The sequence below is a fragment of the Podarcis pityusensis genome (assembly GCF_964106645.2).
Source record: "Podarcis pityusensis genome assembly, chromosome: 6".
Classification (NCBI taxonomy): domain Eukaryota; kingdom Metazoa; phylum Chordata; class Lepidosauria; order Squamata; family Lacertidae; genus Podarcis; species Podarcis pityusensis.
In genome coordinates this window covers 49,318,913-49,338,752 of record NC_138030.1, presented here as the reverse complement: position 1 = coordinate 49,338,752, position 19,840 = coordinate 49,318,913, and the positions used below count along the sequence as shown (strand labels likewise).

At 44.0% G+C, this 19,840-nt stretch overlaps 1 protein-coding gene and 1 long non-coding RNA gene across 4 annotated transcripts; one reads left to right on the top strand and one right to left on the bottom strand.

The window, feature by feature from the left end:
- Positions 1-645: 645 nt before the first annotated feature.
- Positions 646-17,445, bottom strand: MPL (MPL proto-oncogene, thrombopoietin receptor). Of its 2 annotated transcripts, none has more exons than XM_081009396.1 (12): positions 15,803-17,445; positions 11,326-11,458; positions 11,027-11,208; positions 9,764-9,918; positions 9,053-9,209; positions 7,276-7,405; positions 6,500-6,681; positions 6,169-6,311; positions 4,166-4,322; positions 3,833-3,920; positions 2,686-2,770; positions 646-2,002 (listed from the first exon to the last, which is right to left on the bottom strand). In XM_081009396.1, the coding sequence occupies exons 1-12, from the start codon at positions 16,002-16,004 to the stop codon at positions 1,565-1,567; spliced, it is 2,052 nt and encodes a 683-aa protein (XP_080865522.1). In that variant the 5' UTR covers positions 16,005-17,445; the 3' UTR covers positions 646-1,564. The 2 variants fall into 2 exon arrangements, with proteins under 2 accessions (XP_080865522.1, XP_080865523.1); XM_081009397.1 differs by having other exon boundaries at positions 2,686-2,767; positions 15,803-17,443.
- On the top strand, positions 1,447-11,135 carry LOC308479139. 2 transcript variants are annotated; one of them, XR_013987491.1, is made up of 5 exons: positions 1,447-1,579; positions 5,326-5,532; positions 6,673-6,759; positions 10,141-10,332; positions 11,017-11,135. It is a non-coding gene; the product is annotated as an uncharacterized lncRNA (long non-coding RNA). The 2 variants fall into 2 exon arrangements; XR_013987492.1 differs by lacking the exon at positions 1,447-1,579 and adding an exon at positions 1,970-2,080.
- Positions 17,446-19,840: the final 2,395 nt, after the last annotated feature.

The window sequence follows — 19,840 nt, the reverse complement described above, 5'->3', positions numbered from 1 at the left end:
GCACTGGCACTTATAAATCTGTCTGCCCCTTACTGCCCCTGTAGCAGTGAGGGTTAAATGCTGCATTTGATCTCTAGTACAAGATGTGCTTGACTTCTGACCTTCAAATGCCATCAAGTACCTACTAGACTAGTAACTAGAGGGTTCCATGCCTGTGGAATAAAAACAACAAAGACTGCTGCGCTTTCAACTCTGGCCTGGGAACCCAACTCTGGCATCACACCTCAAAAAAACCAGAGTCTTGTCCCCAACCTTGAGTAGACTGGGGAAGATTGCAGGCTGCCTTGTTGAGGAAGATCTGAATAACCAGTTGTGCAATGCATGCTGTGATCCACAAATTGCTTAAATCCAGCTGTTTGCATTTAAACTAACAGGCCTTTTGATTTTAACAGTAGACAGACCTGAAGTGCAAGAAAGTCAGTTTGAGCATTAGTGATATGGTTAATTGCTGGGAATAAATGTAAGCTCTTATGCTTTGCACTAAATTAGCCTCTACGGTTGGAAGTGGGATAATATTGGCCAGGATAGATTGCTCCCAGAATGTTAGGCTTGACACAAACAGACCAATGCTTTTTAAGGTGTTGTGCGGTGCAAGACTGGTTATTTTCAGTGTAAGCAATTTGTAATCTCATGAAGTAAAACCTCTTCAGAGCCAATGGGATTTTATTCTTTACCTATAGTATAATCACCAACACAGACTGTACAAAGCAATATACAGGGAAGAACAAGGTAGTATATACATGTCTGAAGGCGAAATGCTAAGCTCAGCCACACCCTTACATTTTAAGAGGCGTTTGAGCAATGAGTCCCTTTGGAAAGCCCTGTGTGTTATGTTTCAAAACCATCTCATCCTGAATACTCTTGCAAAAACTCCACCTCCTACATATTTCCGTGGCTTTGCACTGAGGGGACCACAGTGAGTGTGCTTTTACAAAAGTTGCACTACTAAACATTATTCTATGCACTAATACCTGGTCACAATGCAAATGCCAGTAATTATAGTGACTCCCCGGCTGTAGGAGAGTTGTGGCTCGTGATGTAAAATGAAGTCAAAGGCAGAATAGATTAAGTTGATTTTTACAGTGTGGCCTATCAACATGATGTGAGTTACCACATTAAGACTAAGTAGCCACAGATTATATGCATTTCTATGCTCACCACGTATTGCTGTGATTGGCTCTCATAATCGGCATAACATCCCATGCAACGGCCAGTTTACTTCTCCATGTTGTGGAAAGTCCTAAATGGCTTTTTGCAGCTATCTCTGGCTCTCGTGCTATAAAAATCAAATGGGTAAATCAGTAGGGTGTAGTTTCTTAGGAATTGCACTGCATTTGGAAATATATATGATGGGCCTTGAGTACCAGTTACCATGTGGGTATATCTCCCAATCAGGTTTTACTTTTATCCCTCAGCCTAATGCAATCAGCTGCTAAGGACAGGAAACAGATTCAATGTGCAGGAATTGGCAAAATGCCTTCCCTGCAGCAGCTGAGAATATCTTCTGCAAAAATCTACAGAACCACATCATTTCTTGTTGCCACCCTCTAATGAGCATGTACAGTCAGCCCACAAGCAGGTAAGACTGGTTTGATATGTGTGTGGCAGACACAGACTCGTCCCCAGAAGTTTCCCATCTTCTTTCCTCTTTTGTGTCAGGAGCCAAAAGTGGTGTGCTGAACAAGGTGAAGATACTTAGCTGGACCTTCAGTTCCGAAGTTATGTGTAGATCATGTTCCAAGGGCAGTGAGAGCGTGTCATGTCCATCATCAGTGACACCAAAATACTCATTTTCATTATTATTCCCTTGGGGATTGCTAGGACTTGGCACCATGTAGTACAAGTGTGAAGAAGCCTGGGTGTCCCTTTCTGTCTGGTGCAGCTGAGTACTATCTAGGAGAGGGCTACTGCTACGTGTTTCCAGGGGTATCTCAGACAGGACTTCCAGCAGGCAAGTCAAAGGTGTGTCCTCTAAAGTTTTGTTGCAGAAGAAAGCATTCACCTGGAAGATGGGAAGGAAGCAACATCAGAAACACAAAAATGTCCCTGGGCTTCACCCTCTCCAATCTACAGTGTGGAGGTAAATGTGTACATGCATACTTATCTCTGTGTACATGTTAACACTCCTATTACAAAATACCTGGGGGCACATATTTGCCATCCCAACTTCAGACAGAAAATCTCCCTGGGGAGAGGATAGCTGACAGAAGCAACATCAGCATGAGATTTTGTTATGGGAATTAATGCAATTCTGCTGGAAACTATAAGAAATAAGGCAGAGAGAAATGTCAGTTTCATGGTTCTGTATTTATAGCCCTCTTTGTCACTGTTAGATACCCTATTTTGGTGTATTCTCACTCGCCACGTTAAAATGACTCTTAATGCTGCTTCAGACAAAGTATGCTGTCTCTTAAACTTCCACTATGACAACATTTACAAATCACAATTCAGGATTTATAAATCTGCATCAAGGAAAAGACTAATTAGAGTTATGAAACTTATGCCTGATGTTTTCATGTCAGTCATGAAGCCTTGCAAACTTGAAGCAGGCTCCCATCAAAACAGAACTGGAAGACAGTAAGGCAGCCATACTGTTCACCACCTTTAAAAATGATTACTCTGGTCTCCTGTCCTATCCACCAACAACATTGGTGTTGGTGCCTGTATGGAAGAGGAAGGCCTCACCTGGTGCTTTCCATTGTCCTCAAGGAATCCATCCAGGATGTGGTGAAGGTCTGGGATGGGCGGCCAGAGCTTTTGTTTCAGACTGCTTAACAAGGAACAATGAGCATGTGAAATTCAGGGAACCCAGCTGATCTCAACAGAAGCAAATCTGCCTCTATCACAGCCCCATCCCAAAGTGTGGTTTTTTGTTTTGGTCTTACACAGGGGTCAGCAACCTTTTTCAGCCGTGGGCTGGTCCACTGTCCCTCAGACCATGTGGTGGGCCGGATTATATTGGGGGGGGGGGTAATGAACGAATTCCTATGCCCCACAAATAACCCAGAGACGCATTTTAAATAAAAGCACACATTCTACTCATGTAAAAACACCAGGCAGGTCCCCAAAATAACCCAGAGATGCATTTTAAATAAAAGCACACATTCTACTCATAAAAGCACGTTGATTCCCAGACCATCCGTGGGCCGGATTGAGAAGGTGATTGGGCCACATCCGGCCCCCAGGCCTTAGGTTTCCTACCCCTGGTCTTACATCAACCCCAGTCCACCCCAACCCTGAGCAATTTGAAAGAACCCTACTATTGTAGCTAATAGTAGCCTAATCATGGCACCACCGGTGGGGTGAGGTGAGCTTTCAATGTTGAGGGTGATAGCTGGGGAGGGGAGTTAATTCTCCCCAGCTTTAAACCTCCTCCCCCAGTAGAACCTCCTCTGCAATTAGGTTTGAACAAAGTCTACTACTAGACTAGAGCTAATAGAGGGCTTTTTTCATGCCTAATTGCATCAGGGGAGGGACATTTTGCAAACAGGAATGGAAAAAGTCCTCTCTTGGCTCCAATAGGAGACTTTGCTCAAACCTAATTGTTGCAGGATATGTGTATGTGAGTGAACTTCCTGGATGCATGTGTACAAACGTCCTTTCCAGCTGCACTCTAGGAAGATATCTCTGATGTGGGAGGCAGGGGAGCAAAAATGGTTTTTTCCAAGCCTAATTGCTGGTGAAGGTGGGAGTGTGTGTGTTTACTATACATTCATGTGCATGGTTGTGATTATTGTCTGTGCATGGTGTCCATAACAGTTTCTCCAATTTGCAACTAGCTCCCAAAATAAAACTAAGTATTGAAGGTGAATGCTAGATGATGTAAATTTACCTGTGAATGGACAGGAAGATGCAGCCCAGCCCCAATACAAGCCCTGCACAGAGCAACAGAGCAGGTGTCACATTTAAGATGGTTGAACCTAGGGAAGATACAAAGGGTGAAGCTGTGTTACCAAACTATGTCAGCTCTTTTCTAAATGCCCATTTGGGCCTCAGGGGATGCAGAGGTACGCATAACCCTAAACGTTTTGTGAATTTAAGTTTGGCCTCTTTGAGGGGCAGTATTTCAATATGAGTAGGAAAATGAGAGTACCCCTAAACATTTCTTTTTAGAAAAAAAACACTGCCTGTATCCAACCCTACATTTCTATTTGTGGTCTCTTACCTGAATCAGGTGGGACATCAGTGCACACATGTTCTGACCACACACTCCAGTTCCCTTGGAACTTCTGTCCATCTGGCTGAGCACGAAGCTGAAGGCAGCAGTGGCCCCTGGCTGCCAGATGAATTTCACTGCTGTTTGAGTACTGCACCTGCAGAGTCTGCCCAGAGAATAGCCCCATTAGGTGTGCTTAGCTGGTTAGATTCACATCCAGAACCTAGAGCAGTTGTGCTATCTGGGTCAGAGCTGTGAGACTGCTTTTGCTCTGTATTTGCTGGTCCTCAAGCATCACTCATCTGATCCCAGTACAAACTTCTAACATGGGTCTCTTTCTCACACTCACTCCCCCACTTTGTGAAAGGCTTTGTTTGTGTTGAAAAACTGGAGGATGTAGCATCTTTAAGTCCCTAACTTTTCCCATCTGGCTGATTGCCTTGAATTCATAAGCCAGATATGGCAGTATGGCATGTGACACTGTCCTTGAAGATGGTCCGCAAATTGCAACTAGGGCAAAAAAAAAACAAAAAAACAAAAAACAAAAAACAAAAAAAAGCAGCATCTCTTGGTTTTTTCATGAACTTGCCAGAAATCCTGCTGCCAGAAGACAGCTCTACAAGGGTTGAGGGCAATTGTATCAGAAAGTTCACAAACCTCTTTGGAAAAGCCTGGCATGTTGATCAAAGGCTTTTTAATGACAAAATGGAGCAGTGGAATTATAAAAGATAATTGACCTGGGTTGCTTCCAGACAACCTGTTTATTTAGCATTCTCTCTGAATTGTTTACAGCAAGTATCTTCAACCTTATCAGACTCAGGACCCACTTTTAACCCCAAAATGCATTTGAGAACCCATTTCTTAATCTTTTGCCATATATTTGCAAGGTGGGAGTGCTCTTGTTGTGACCCACCTTGGATCAGTCCATTGTCAACTAAAACAGCCTTTCTCAACCTTGAGTCCCCAGATGTTCTTGAACTACAACTCCCCTCATCCCTGACCATTGGCCACACTGGCTAGGAATCATAGGAATTGTAGTTCAACATCTTTGAGAACATTGAGAAAGGCTGAACCGCAGGGTCCTGACCTACCAGTTGAAGATCAGTGATTTACATGGAGGTTAGATGATATTAGCTATTTATTGAATATTCATCCCAATTTGTTTGCAGAGAGGTCAGATGACACTGTATCAAACAACTGTTAGCCCACCCTTTCCAGCACACCAAATTCACTTGAACTGTGCAACTTGATTTTGCCAGTATGTGATTGCATCTCACCCCAAAACGCTGAACAGGCTGGAGGAACTGAGTGAAAGACCAAGGGCACCATAGACTGGAAGATGGAAGTTTGGGCCCTGTTGGGTGAGGCAGGATCAGGTGAGCTCCTTTATATATAATTGGCTACTTCAGAAGAACTGGGTCAGAACCCCATAGCCACTCTATCTGAGCTGCAAAAATAACATGTTCTATAAAAGCTGTTTTATAGCCTTAGCTCTTTTCTGTGGTCTCACATGCCTCAGGACATGTATAAACAGAGATCAGTTTGGTGACTGAACATTCCAACAATGACACACATCCCTTCAGCTTGTGCTTGTCTCCTAGACCAATGGTGATGGCTGGGGGTGGAGCATAATTCATGCTATTGACACTGATTCATTGCCTTCCACTGAACTCATTACATTTTGTCTATAGCTTAAAAGTGAAGAGCCCAGCACTGCACACAGTAATCCAGATGAGGTCCTGGTGCAAAATAAAGTGGAGCTATTGCTTCTCATTTTGGAAACTATGGCTCTATTAATGCAGCCTGCAACTGGATTAGCCTTTCTTTCCTTTCCTTTTTTTCAGCTGTTGCCAGGGAGTGTTTCCTGGGAAAAGCTATGTGTTTTTATCAAAGGCACTTCCCTTATGTTTCCAGTTGTGCTCTAGTACTGAAAGGGGAAAAAAGGGTATCTAATGCAACAGATGTGTGGTCCTAATACTCTCTCATGCATTCCTCATACATTTTTATATTACCTTCCATTTTGAGATGTCTTGTTCTGCATACTGTATCTGATACACCATATGTTCAGCTAATTCTTCCAGTGGTGGTGCCCACTCCAGCTTTAGCACACCTCTGTCTACAGTGACTTGCAGGATGCTTGGTGGGGCAGTGAGTACTGTAATCAGAGGGAGAGAGATGGCTGGTCAAGTCAGCTCAGTTTGCAGAAGCGGCAGAGGCCCAATGCAGTGCAAACAGCACTATACACCGCCTGATGCTCCTGCTCTTCAGGACAGTTTGCTACCCCCAAAATGCAGACTGACAGCAGCCATGGTGCCGTGGCCCAGACATGTTGGAGATTCTTACCAACATGGTGCATTTGGAATGGCTCTTTCAAGTAGTTGACTTCTTGCTGTCCCTGGCTGAGAATCACCAGGACAGAGATATAACTTGTGTTGCTAGGCTGGAAGGTGCATGTCTGGTTATGGCGATCATAGTGGGGCTTAATCTCCTCTTCTTTCCCCTCACACTTCTGCCAGGTTTGCATTCTGGAAACCAAGAGTGAGGATGGAGTCAGCTATATCAACAGAAGCTATGTCCACACAGAGGCATTATCTTGCAAACAGGTCATTTGAAGCTCATTTTTTCTTTTTGCATGTATGGTTGGCTCACAAATGCCCGCACACTCCAGTTTCCTCCCAGTCAATAGATTCATTGCTATTTTGGTGCTTGCCGTATGCATTAATGGGCAGAGCCTGATGAAAAATACCCAGGATTTCTTTTTTGTCCCTCCTCTCAATCATTCTTCCTCCTCTGCCTCCACTACCTTTTTACTTCTTACACAGGTACTTGCGTACACATCTTTAAAAAAGAAAGTCCCTGGACATGTGCAAGACCACATAGGCAAAAGTGACCCACCTCATTTCCCTGCTTGGTATGGGGTTGGACTAGATGATATGAATATTTGGGGGCAGCCTTGGGTGACTTCAGAGGCAAGGCTGATTCAGAGCTTTGCCTATTGTGGACATGTGAGAGTTGAGGGGGAGGCAGGGGTGTTTTGGAGGATGAACTGTGGACACCAGCAATCATAACTACGGCAGCAGGACAGCCCAGGATTTGGGGGCGGAGTGTTGTTGTGTCACCTTGAATTTCTGCTGTTCTCTTCTGCCCAGTACAATATGCTTTGAGAGGGGCCAGGTTCTGTGGTCTCCCACTTCCACCAGCAGTGCAATTGGCGTAGGTCAGGAGTGAAGCACTGCAGGCCAATTTCCTCTTGGCAGAACAGAGAGTGAGAGGAATCAGGAGTAAGACAGCATCTTTTAAATACAATGTGGAATTGTCATAAGAATTCTAAGGTGTCATAAATAAAACTTAAGTACATAAACCACATGCCTGAGATATTTCAGACCCCAAATATTTCTCTGCAGAAGGAAATACCATGGAAAAACCTTCCCCAATGGTTCTTTTCACTTACAAATCCTTCAAATTCACTCAAAAGAGCACACTTTGTTTATGAATAGGGGAGAGGTCTGTGACAATGGTTTCAGAAACTAGGGTACATACTATTTCACAAGATGGCCCCAACTGGCAAAGATAATGCAAGTCAGCAAGCATTATCAGGTATCTTGAGAAACAGGAGACAAGCCAAACTCTCAAATTTATGTTGTAGACTGCCTGTTTCTGTGACGGTTGTATGATGCTTTTGGGTGGTCTTTGGCTAAGGGGTTGTGCAATTTCTAAAGCCTTTAAAAGCTGTTATACACTTTTGTTCTAGGTCCTTACCTTCCTGCAGCGGGACAGGGGTGGGGGACTCTGTTGCAACAGTGACGATCTTGCTTGCTTGCTTGCTTGCTTGCTACTGGTTCCTGCCTCTACCCATTTCTTCCCAAACCAATCCTCTGCCTCCACACCACCCTGCCTTCATAGACAACACATGGACATCCTCTGCACCCTCACATTAAAGACAGATCCTGGCCTTCACCTGGCCACTGTGGCACACCCAAGATGGATGGCCTTTTCCTCCCTCTCAGTCTGCTCCTCTTTCCTCAGGCCCCTGTTCCTACCAAGGCCACCTCAGCTCCCCTTGCCTTACTAGAGATCAGCTACTACTGCCACTACCACCTCCCTGACGGAAATAAATGGTTGTTGCTTTTTGCACATATCAATTTATGTCAGCATTGGTGAAACAACTATTTACAATACAAAGAGACGGCTAAAATACGGTGGGGAAGGCATAGGTTCCACCCTGATGGCAACAGGTGCTCAGATATATGCCTCTAGGATTTCTGGTGCCTGGACACTTCTTTTTATGGGGTTCTATTTCTTAAAAGGAGCTGCCCAGATCTCCTTGGGGAGGAAGAGTGGGATAGAAATCTAATGAAAAACTTTATTGGGTCAAAATACAGATTACAACCGCAGTGAGATTTACCTTCCTCTGAGGAAGTCAGTGAAGATTCAGTTAGATACTCCTATTGCTCTTCATCTCTTATTTTGCAAGGGAGATGTATGCTGTTTTAATTAGTCCAGGTGCTTATTACCTTTCATAATTCAACAAGCATCTCCTGGAAGCATTTCATATATTACCTTTCATAGTTTAATAAGCATTTCTTTTTTGTGATTGGCATATTCTGGTGTTTGCTCTTTATTGTAAAGCAATAAAGCTCTGAAGATTTAACAAGTGCTTCTTGGAAGCATTTCATATTACCTCCAATGTCCCTCATTCTGAGAAATTGTGTCCCTCCAATGTCCCTCATTCTGAGGAAACCAAACCCCGGGTAAGCACCTGAAACAACTTGAAACTCTCACTGCTTGGAGATTGGGGTGGCGTGCAACAATATGTATGCAGTCATAGTGCATTGTTCGAAAGTAATGCAACTAAGATCCCCATGACAACTGTTTACCAAACAACAGGACACTTACCAGGGAGATGGGGTGTCTCTGCTAATACTACTGGAGACCATGTTCCCCAGAGCCCATCAAGAGAGAGGCCATCAGGCTTGGTGCGCACTTGGATGTGGTAGCAGTGCCCAGGGAGCAGGTCTCTGAGGCGGCATGTATGGCTGTTCTTCACTTCCATCTATGAGGGATGGAATCAGGCACATGTAAGGATTAGTGGAAGTAGTTTCCCCCGATAGCTCATCTGTTTGCAAATTGTTTAACAACAAGTGCTCATGAAAATTTAGCAACATTTTACTGCAAATTTCTCCCCTTTTACGCTGCTTCATTTGCATAATACACACATTTTGGCAAAGGTGTTTTCCCTTATCTAATGCATTTTTGTATGCTATTTTCAGTAATATGTGCATTTGTAGGCACATTTTATCCTAGTATTTGTGTTTTTGTACACACTATTTGGCTGGAGAACTGCACTGCAAAATTCAGAGAATTCTGAATTTGGAAGGATGTCTGTGTTTTCATAGGATCATAGAATTGTAGAGTTCAAAGGTTCGTGTAGTGTTGCAGAATGTGCAAAATAAGTAGGCTCACCTATAAATGCAAACCGCATTGAACTGCTCCTTCACCCCTACTTGATAGCCACAGAGCTTGGTGTCCTGCTTAGAGTTTTAGACACAGCCAGCTGCCCTGCAGGTGTCATACACCACAACCTCCCCTGCCCCATATAAGCCATACCCTGGATGGTGGCTCTGTGGAGCCTTCAGCACTGTAAAGAACCTCATAGGCCAAGAAGTCTGCATAGTGGAAAGGTGGGGGGGTCCAGGCTACGTGCAACTGTCGTGCCACTCCAGGCCACACCACTGTTACATTCATTGGTGGAGCAATCAGACCTAAGCATAGATAGACAATTGTGGGATTTACAAACGTAGATAGAAAACTATGGGATTTACAAACAAAGACAGATGAAGATATAATTTCAACACTTAAGTGGTGCAGTAAATATTACCATTGTTTCAATCTCTGAAGCAACAGTAAATCCCCAAGTAGTGTTCTAATAAATACATAATATGTGGATTTGTTACATTTCTCCTGTATATGCAATATATTTACAGTGGAATGCTTCTCTGTGTGGTAGTCACAACTGGGAGTGCAGGAATCTGCAGAGGCAAGCAAGAATGCTGGGGACTTGGCTGCGTCTGCTGCAAGGTTGCTTTCTTGGGACTGCAGCACGCAACAACAAAGCAGCAGAAAGGTGGGCTGCAGTTCTCCAGCTAGCAAGGGCAAGCTCTGGTGGTATGGGACAGGTATGTCAATCTAGGCATCCGCATTCTGGCCGGATGCACTACTTCTTAGCCTCTAGGAAAAGGGCAGCCATATGGACAGAGCCAAATGTAGAAATGAAAGTTTGCAAGAATTTGATGGTGTCACATCCTCAAGTGTGAAGCTTAAGTAGGTGTAACTTCATTTCTTATTTATGTGACCTCCACTTTATCCACCCTTCCCTTTGCCTCTGGCTTTCCTCCTCATGCTCAGATTTTACTGTGAGATCCTTAGGGCAGGCTCTGCTCCCTGATCCACCAGCAAGAGTTGTTTGGCTGGCAGGTGCCAGTGCCCCACCCCTTTGAACTTCCTTCCCAGGGAGATACATATGGCCTCATCCTCAGTACTGTTGGTTGTTGTTGTTTGCCAGGCTGGGGGCTGGATTAGGCAGAGGTGTCCCTTCACTCAGCTGTCCCCCTTTTGCCCTCTAAATGTGTGTGCAGACAGGAAGCTTGCTAATGGTATATCTGTGAGTGGTGGAATCCTGATGCAGTGATGGCTGTACCACTCAACAAGCCCTGCCAGTGGTGGGTGGGATTTAGGACCATGTCCTAAGGATGACACCTGAGATACATATTTTCAGGAGCCATCACATGTTTTGTGATTGTTAAGTGTTTAAAAATTGTTTTTAATGTCACGCCACATTTCCTTGCTTCTCAAATCCGAAGGAAGGCTTACCAACAGACGCCACAGAGAGATCCTGAGAGCGAGTGGTGTGATTACTAATGGTGTCTAACACCTCGATGTGGAGTTCTGCAAAGAGCAGAATATCCTGATGGTTCCTGGGGAAGATGCAGACATGGCGCCAGCCTCCATCACTGTGCTTTGCTGACCTCAGAGTGCATTCTCGGCTTCTGTCTCTGTGGAGATGAAGAGAGTGGGCAGTGGGAAACCTCAAGGAGCTGCAGTATTCTTCTACTGGAAACTTTCCAGACAGCCTGGACTATGGATCATAGCTATGTATAAAAACCTCTCACCCTTTGTATGTATAGAAGAAGCGCCGATATGCCCCATCCACATGTGCTGGTTCATCCCAAAAGCAAGTGAGATCCTCAAAAGTGCGAGAAAAGCAGAAGATGTCCTGAGCTGTTTCAGCCAATAGATCAGCCTCTGTGTGGGGAGAGAAAAAGAAAGAAAGAAAGAAGGAAAGACAGAAAGACAGAAAGACAGAAAGACAGAAAGACAGAAAGACAGAAAGACAGAAAGAAAGAAAGAAAGAAAGAAAGAAAGAAAGAAAGAAGCTTGCATAAGTCTTCAAGCTGAATAGGGTGACAATTGTAACCACAAATACCCAAAGTCATCTGGACTGTGAGATGAGAGGAAGCAAGTGCATGGCAAATAGAACTGTGGTCATAGAGATTAATACAAGTGTTTGTACAAGCACAAGCTGTAAGAAATGGCCAGTAAGTCACCACAGCCTGTCACGGGTTGTGCTTCTCTCCAGGGCTCCAGTCAGCTTGGAATAAGAGTTTTATAGCCATGCTCAAGTCTTTGGGTGTGAGGAAGTTTCAGAAGGGGAGAAGGCACCACTCCTGTAGGGCCTTTCTTCAGTGTGCTAAGAAAATCAGGTAGTGCATGATGTGAAATGCTTCTTCACTTTTGGACAGTTCCAGGCCAGATAGACCAATAGTTTGGCCTACTCTAATGAAACTTCTTATGTTTCTAGGAGCCTAACTACACACGATGAAACAAAATAATTTTTTCCCCTTTCCAGTAGCACCTTAGAGACCAACTAAGTTTGTTATTGGTATGAGCTTTCATGTGCATGCACACTTCTTCAGATACACTTAGTTGGTCTCTAAGGTGCTACTGGAAAGAATTTGTTTTAAAAAAATTGTTTTGACTACGGCAGACCAACACAACTACCTACCTGTAACTACGCATGATGCTAATGGTTTCTCTAACATTGTTTTTTTAAAAAATTGCAAGTGCCAAGCAGCAATGTTCATTGGGAACACAGCATGCTGGGGTGGTGGTGGTGAAATTTAACCCTTCTCCCCTTAGTGATTACAACAGAATTTTCCCCACTCCATGCTACAGTTAGCCTTGGGGGGGGGGGGGCAGAGATCCTGTTTGCCAACACATGGGTGAGGTAGCTATGATAATGGGGAGGGAAGGGATATAAAATCAAATATCCTTATCAAATGCATGACAGAATTTCCAGAAGACACACTGCAGTGGAGAGAAATGTGTGTTAGGCTGTGTACACATCACTGGCTTGAAATGCAACTAGGTGGCTCTTTTTCTCAATTTGGTTCAAAGCAGGTGTGTGGGAAAATGCACCAAAACACAGTATTTATTTCATAACAAACCACAAGAGAGATACGGATTGTGGATAATGTGGGCTTTGCCTCTTCCCAAACAAGCAGTGGGAGTATAATGATGACTGCAGAGCAAATGGGGTGAGGGGTGGGGGGTTCATACAGTCTTAGAAGCTGACAAACTAGTTTCTGTTGAGGAGAACGGCTGATGATCTAGATAAAAGTTAGCCACATGAAGGGATCAAATAATGTTGGTTAATTTTGAATTAAGTGGGTGTGGGGTGAGGTGCAAGAAGTTGCTCAATAAAGGTGGGGGGCTGGCTGTGGTTATTCAAAGTGCACCTCCACGCTCTCATTCTTTGGCACCAACCTGAATGTTTGGGTGCAGTTCTCTGAATAAGTACGTACCAGGTAACATGCAAAGACCCTGCCCTGCATCTTGGGGTGGGTGGGTGGTGCAGCCTGCAGTCACTGGCCCTGTTATGACCCCCTTCTGCCGTGAAGCTTAGTGGCTCATTAAAATTCCCCCCCCAACAGTATTAATTTTCTCTATAATGCAAGAATGAGGACCTGTTGTACTCCACCTCCCATTAGTTCAGCCAGCATGGCCAATGTTTAGGGCTGATGGGAGTTGTAGTCCAACAACCTGGCCATAGGTTCCTCATCCCTTCTATAATGTATTTTCATTTTTGTACACCACACATCCATCTAACAGTACTGATTTTCTTAACCCACAAATGCAAACGGTACTGACCCTAAATGTTGTCATTCTGTTTCTGTTTTTTTATGTGAACATCCATATTGGCCACACAGTTGTTTGAGTGGGTTGGGAAAGGATTAGGGAAAGGGGGAGCTAATGATTACCACCACCCCAAAGTATTTGCTGCCAGGAAGTGTTCACAAACATCCCAAAATAGCCATGTGGTTTTGTGGCAAACTTGGGGCGGGGGGAGCAGCTTCCTGTCCCAGGGAGATAGAACTCCCAGTGACAGTGGGAGGAAGCAAGATAAGGGAGCAAACTACACATTATACGCAAATGCAATGAAAACAATGACTTTAAAAAAAGTAGTCTCAAGACGCTAAGATTTTGAGTGGAGAAGTAACAGGGTTCATTAACCCATCCCCACGAAAATAATTCACTAGCTGCTTTTCCCTCCCACAGTGTTTCAGGAGTGTCTTATAAGGGTAAATATTGTATCTAGAATCCCAGTGAGAAAGGAAAGCAGGAGACTATGGGACATGCATTGACTGGAAACAAAGCAGTATAGGTTCACCATGACACTTTTGCAGGCAGAATCATGGGTAATGACAAATACACAATAAAAAGGACATCTGGAGGGAGCCCTAATTTTAAAAGATTTGAGAGGGAAACAAAGAAATCAAGGGGATCAATAATTCTGTAGGAACAAACAATGCAAGAAGGTAAAATGAATTATACCATCAGAATTAAGGGTTCGGGAAGTAACACTGCAGGACATAGGATATCTGTGAAATCTGAATACTATACAGTGGTACCTCAGGTTAAGTACTTAATTCGCTCCAGAGGTCCGTTCTTAACCTGAAACTGTTCTTAACCTGAAGCACCACTTTAGCTAATAGGGCCTCCTGCTGCTGCTGTGCCGCCGGAGCACGATTTCTGTTCTCATCCTGAAGCAAGGTTCTTAACCCGAGGTAATATTTCTGGGTTAGCGGAGTCTTTAACCTGAAGCGTATGTAACCTGAAGCGTATGTAACCCGAGGTACCGCTGTATATATTTAGTCAATAATTTTACATCTTACCCTTAAACAATTTGAGGTTTATGATTCATGCTAAGTCAAAGAAGAATTTCTTTAGATTTTGGTTTCTGTCCTTGTAGTATTTCTAACAGTATCATATCCATCAGCAAAAGCTGAAAAGCTCACTGATCAAGCGGTTATGTGTATCTGCTTATGAGCTATTCAAGTTTTGAACATAGACAGCACTCTTGGTCAGTGTCTTTTTTATGTCCCTGTCCCCCCACCCCGGTGCCCCCACAGAAGAAGGGAGGAAACACAACCACTCTATACAAAGGACATTGAAGAATAACGGGTGTTGGAAAAACAAACCTGAATTCTAGTCAGATCTTGTTTCTCCCTAATTGAGAGCTGTGGTGAGGAAAATTCTCATCATCTGGAAAGACTGCACTTAATAGCTGATCCTAGTAAAGAACTGCATTGATCTGGACAGGAAACAATTTGGCACTTTCGGTACCCACATTCACTTTGAGCCTTCGTAACCTATTCCATCTTTCCACATACCAATGTTCCTTGCTCTTCTGTTGACTGGTGGCCCTGAATAATGTACAGAGGAAACGCTTTGGTGGAGGTGTGCAGGTAGATCTCTGAGGCTGTGAATATACCATACATGTTAAGCACAGGACTTTCCCCAAAGAATCCCGGGAACTGTAGTTTATCTCAACAGAGCTACAATTTTCAGCACTTATAGTTCTGGGATCTATAGTTTTCTGTGCTGGGCCTCGTCCTGGCATAGGACATGAAAGGGTTTTCTCCTAACCCTCCTTCTGCAGCAGCCAAGGTGGACCTTGATCCACAAGTATGGAAGAGCTTCATTTATTCCAAAGTTTCCTGATCCCACATGGTACAGTCCAGAGTTATGTTTTAATAAGGGCATGGTAGAGAATAGTTTGAAAAGAGTGTCTTCTTTCATCGCTGCATTGTGAGAAGCCTTGCCTGATGACATCTGCATGCCACAGTGATCAAAAGCCTAGAGGGCATTTTTGATCAGAAATTGGAAACCCTAATCCAGGAAAGCTGGTTGTTGTGGTGCTTCCAGAAAGCCCCATCCCATCCCCCCTGCCCAGATGCCTTTCGTCCACAAGAATGTTCACCTGCCTGGCTTTCCTAATGAGGTTTCTAGGGCCACAAAAAAAGTAACAAAAGCCATGCTTCATCCTCACCTTTTCCCCTAAACCAGAGCTTTCCAAATTGTGTCGCGACACATTAGTGTGTCGGCTGCAGCGTGTAGGTGTGTTCTGCTAATGTACCCCAAGCTCCTCCCAGGGCAGGAAAGGGGCTAGTTTAATCTCTGGTTTGCTAGTAAAACTGAATGACTGTGTTGTGAAATGAAGAATGTCTAAAAAGTATGTTACCAACATGAAAAGTTTGGAAAGCTCTGCCCTAAACCATGGACAGTAGTAGCAGTTTGTAATCTTACCTTCATCTGTGATGTAGACACAGTTCAGCACAGGCAAAGAGATGAGCAGGAGTATGGCAAGCAGTGGCCTCACCAGGCACAGAGGAACTGCCATCCTACTGGAGGGTACATCCAGGATCAGACCCAAGTCAAAATATTGTCCCTCCGCACTGCTGGTGTCGACAGTATATGCTCTGGCAGAACATTGGACACATGGATACATCAGTGGCCTGCACTCCTGCTGAGGTAGCAGACAGGGACTGCTTGGCTTTTTGTTCCAGTGAACGTAAGCTCTGAACCTTTGTTGCTGGACCTGTGCAAGGGAAGCTTATCTGGGAAGTGCCAGGCCAGCTGCTCAGGAAGCCTGGGTAAAGGCCTCCTCCAGTCCTGGGCCCCACCACTTCCCCAGCCCAAAACCACTGCGCCATGGCCTGCAAGAGTGGCAGCATTGGCTGGAGGCTGCTATGATCAGATAGGCAGTATGTCTTGCCCTTGTGGTGGTGGTTCTTAAGGACAGGGCCTTTGGGCAGGAAGCACTGGATGTCGTAGAGGACTGGCAGGAGCTGGCAGTGCTCTCAGAAGAATAGTCTGTGAATGTTGTGAATTGTGGGGTGGGTGCTCCAAGCAAATGAGGGTGGCTCTGGTCTGGGAATTCGAGTGTGGGGTAAGGGAGAAATGGCTCTGTGGTTGCACTTGCTAAATGGGAGAGTGGTATTGCACCCTCATGGTGCTTGTGGGCTTCCCAAGGGAGCGGGTAACGCTGTGGTCTAAACCACAAAGTCTCTTGGGCTTGCTGATTGGAAGGTCGGCGGTTCGAATCCACACGATGGGGTGAGCTCCTGTTCCTCTGTCCCAGCTTCTGCCAACCTAGCAGTTCAAAAGCATACCAGTGCAAGTAGATAAATCGCTACCACTGTGGCGGGAAGGTAAAAGGTGTTTCCATGCACTCTGGTTTCCATCATGGTGTCCCATCGTGCCAGAAGGGTTTAGCCATGCTGGCCACGAGCCGGAAAGCTGTCTGTGGACAAATGCCGGCTCCCTCGGCCTGAAAGCGAGATATGTGCCATAACCATATAGTCACCTTTGTCTGGACTTAACCGTCCAGGGGTCCTTTGCGGGCTTCCCATAGACATCCTGTTGCGACACTGAGAGCAGAATGCTACACTTGATGAGCCTTTTTTTCTCAGACCCAGCAAGGGGATGCCAATAATGTGATTAGCAAGTTTATGTGAGACAGACAGACACACACACACACACACACACACACACACAAAAATACAAATACCACTAGGTGCAGAGAGAGGTGGGTGGCAACTGTTATCAAGACCGTAGCCCTCCCAGCCACAATTCCTGTGATATCCCTCTTCCATGTGTGACAGTTAACATTAAGAAAACAACTCTTGTTGGAACCAGTGGGAGAAAACAGTCAACAGGCACTCACATCCACAAGTTGTGAGGAGCATCTGGGAATGAGGCCCAAGCAAATCTTCAAGCAGCGGATGGGTACTGAGACCACCCCTTATTTGCTTCACCACAACATGTAACTCAAGGACCAGATCACTAAAAGTGCCTCCAGGCTGTCACTATTTTGTGGGACGGATTCAAGCACACACCGGAACAAAAGGTTTGTGCAATTAAAGTGGATTTAAAAACTGTTGCCGTAACACTTTAAAAACAAAGGACTCTTTGGATTTAGGAAAGTGATAAGATGACAGGATATTGAAATTTATGGGATGAACAAACAATAGTCAGGAAGATGACTAAACACCCCGCAAGCAAATCAGCATGCTTGCTGGATGTCTGCTCATTATAATATAACTGCCTAATAAACAAATAAGAATTAATCCTCTATAAAGCCAGCATCTGGTAGTTTAGTCCTCACAGAGCTACAAATCCCAGCACCCTTAACAAACTAGTTTCCAGGATTCTTTGCGGGGAAGCCATGTGCTATAAACGCATAGTGTGGCCTAACCACCACATAAGCTTTTGCAAGCAAATCAGGATGAATGCTGAATAAACAGGTGGTTTGGAGCAACCCATAAAAGCTACTTAAGATACTCCTTTGGCAAAGTACCAAGTTAAAGACAGTGTTTGCTCTTCCTGGCTAAATGAATAGCAGAATACACTCATGTCTCAATGCATTTGATCCGAGTAAAGTCCACCTGTTACCATAGATATGGCTGCTGGGACAACCATCACTAAAGTGGACACCACAGAAGAGATTGTTGATTACAGCTAACCAAAGGCTCGAAGATAACAAACTAGAGGTCAAATGTGGGAGAGTGCAAATGTGGTGGAGAGGGTGTGAGAGAGGTGCTTTTCATTTTATTTCTCAGGCACGAGGAAGTATGCAACAGATAACAATTCAAGCAGTGAAGAAACTGTAAAGGCTAAAAAAAAATCATACATTACTGAGCACCTAAGGAGAAACTGACAAGCAGGCACCTTTTGCATTGCCCTCTTAGTGCCTGTCGAAGATGATTCTCTTTTATAACAAGCCTTCCAAGTGTAAATCTTTGGTGTCATTTATTATCAGTATCAGAACTGAATTGATTTTATATATGCCTTGTTGTTTTAAGAGTGGTTGGGGCAACCCAGCCTGATGGGTAAGATGATATTATTATTATTATTATTATTAGTGTGTGCATATATAATTTTTATGTATGCAGATGTCAGCTGTTTTTATATATGCAGCTGTTCTGTGCATGTTTTCATTGTATTATAATCACTTTGGGACAATCATAAATAAAATAACAACATTCAAAATCTGCACATGTATGCAAGAGAAAAACACTCCACAATTTAAAAGTGATTCTTAAAACGATACCATGAAGGTCTTAACTATATTATTATTATTATATGTTATATGCAAACTAGGAATAGCAGAGAATTTGATTTAGTTCACATCTAAAGGAGAGCTTACCTATGCAAACCAGAACATAGCCATCCTTAGTGCAAACACATGTTATGAAGCCCTACCATCTTTTTTTTAGAACATAAAACTTTGGGAAATTTTTTAATAGAGAAAGAGGAAGATGTCCCAACCCTTCCCTCAGCGACCATTTCTCTACTTCAACTTCCCTCCCTGTGGCTTTTCTCCACAGAGTTCAAAACATGGATAAACACAAAACTGTGCCCTCAAGCAACCAAGCAAATGTTTGTAGCAGTGCCTCACTCTTGATACTGCTGGGAAATGCTGATGTAGTTTGTACGAAAACCTGGTTGGAACACTATTTATTTAGTGCTCCGTAACAGTTTTTAACTACAGAAAAATGAATTTATTGCTGAAGAGAATCTTCCTTCCCTGCAACATTCTGCATGATTTTTGGTCGCTGCATGTGCGTGGAATAGCGAATCTGCTGTTTCAAGTTTCAATTCTCATAAATTCTGTACATTCCCTTCCATATCCTATAACTGGTTGCCCATGAGCAGAAAGCACTATTTTGTAGATAGCATCAGTATACGAAATACTAATCCCATGGAGCTGAATGTGCCAAATATGGCTGTGAATTTGACAGTCTGAAGATGGCCTACTCAGGAAATCACCATCTTATTTATTTGTAAGCGGAAATATCTGTCACACACATGGTAGCTAAACTAAGATGTCTCATAAATATACAAACAGACTTGAATGAAATGGTGGCATGACCTCACAAGGGCCCTCATGGTTTACTCTCAGGAAATGGAAACACACCACCTGGAATGGTGACATTTTTTTCCTGAAGGAGAAGGGATCAGGGATCTATAACTCGCTTGTTGCCTTGGCAACACTTACAGACGCAGAACCCTTTGGGCATATTTCTGTGAACTTGTACCGCCCTGGCTATTAAATCCAAGTTAATAGTTATAGTGGTACTTGATTACCTTCTCATGCCAATGAGTTATTTCTTGATTCAGTTGATTTTTTCACTCCCTTCCTTGTTCTTACCAAAACAGTTTGTCAGCAATGTCTGGAGTGGAGCCAGCATTCCCTGCAGGGCAAAGGCCTACACTGAATTCTCTGGTAAAGAATATGCAAACAGTACTGACTGCTAGTATTTGAAGGGGGGGGGGGACTGC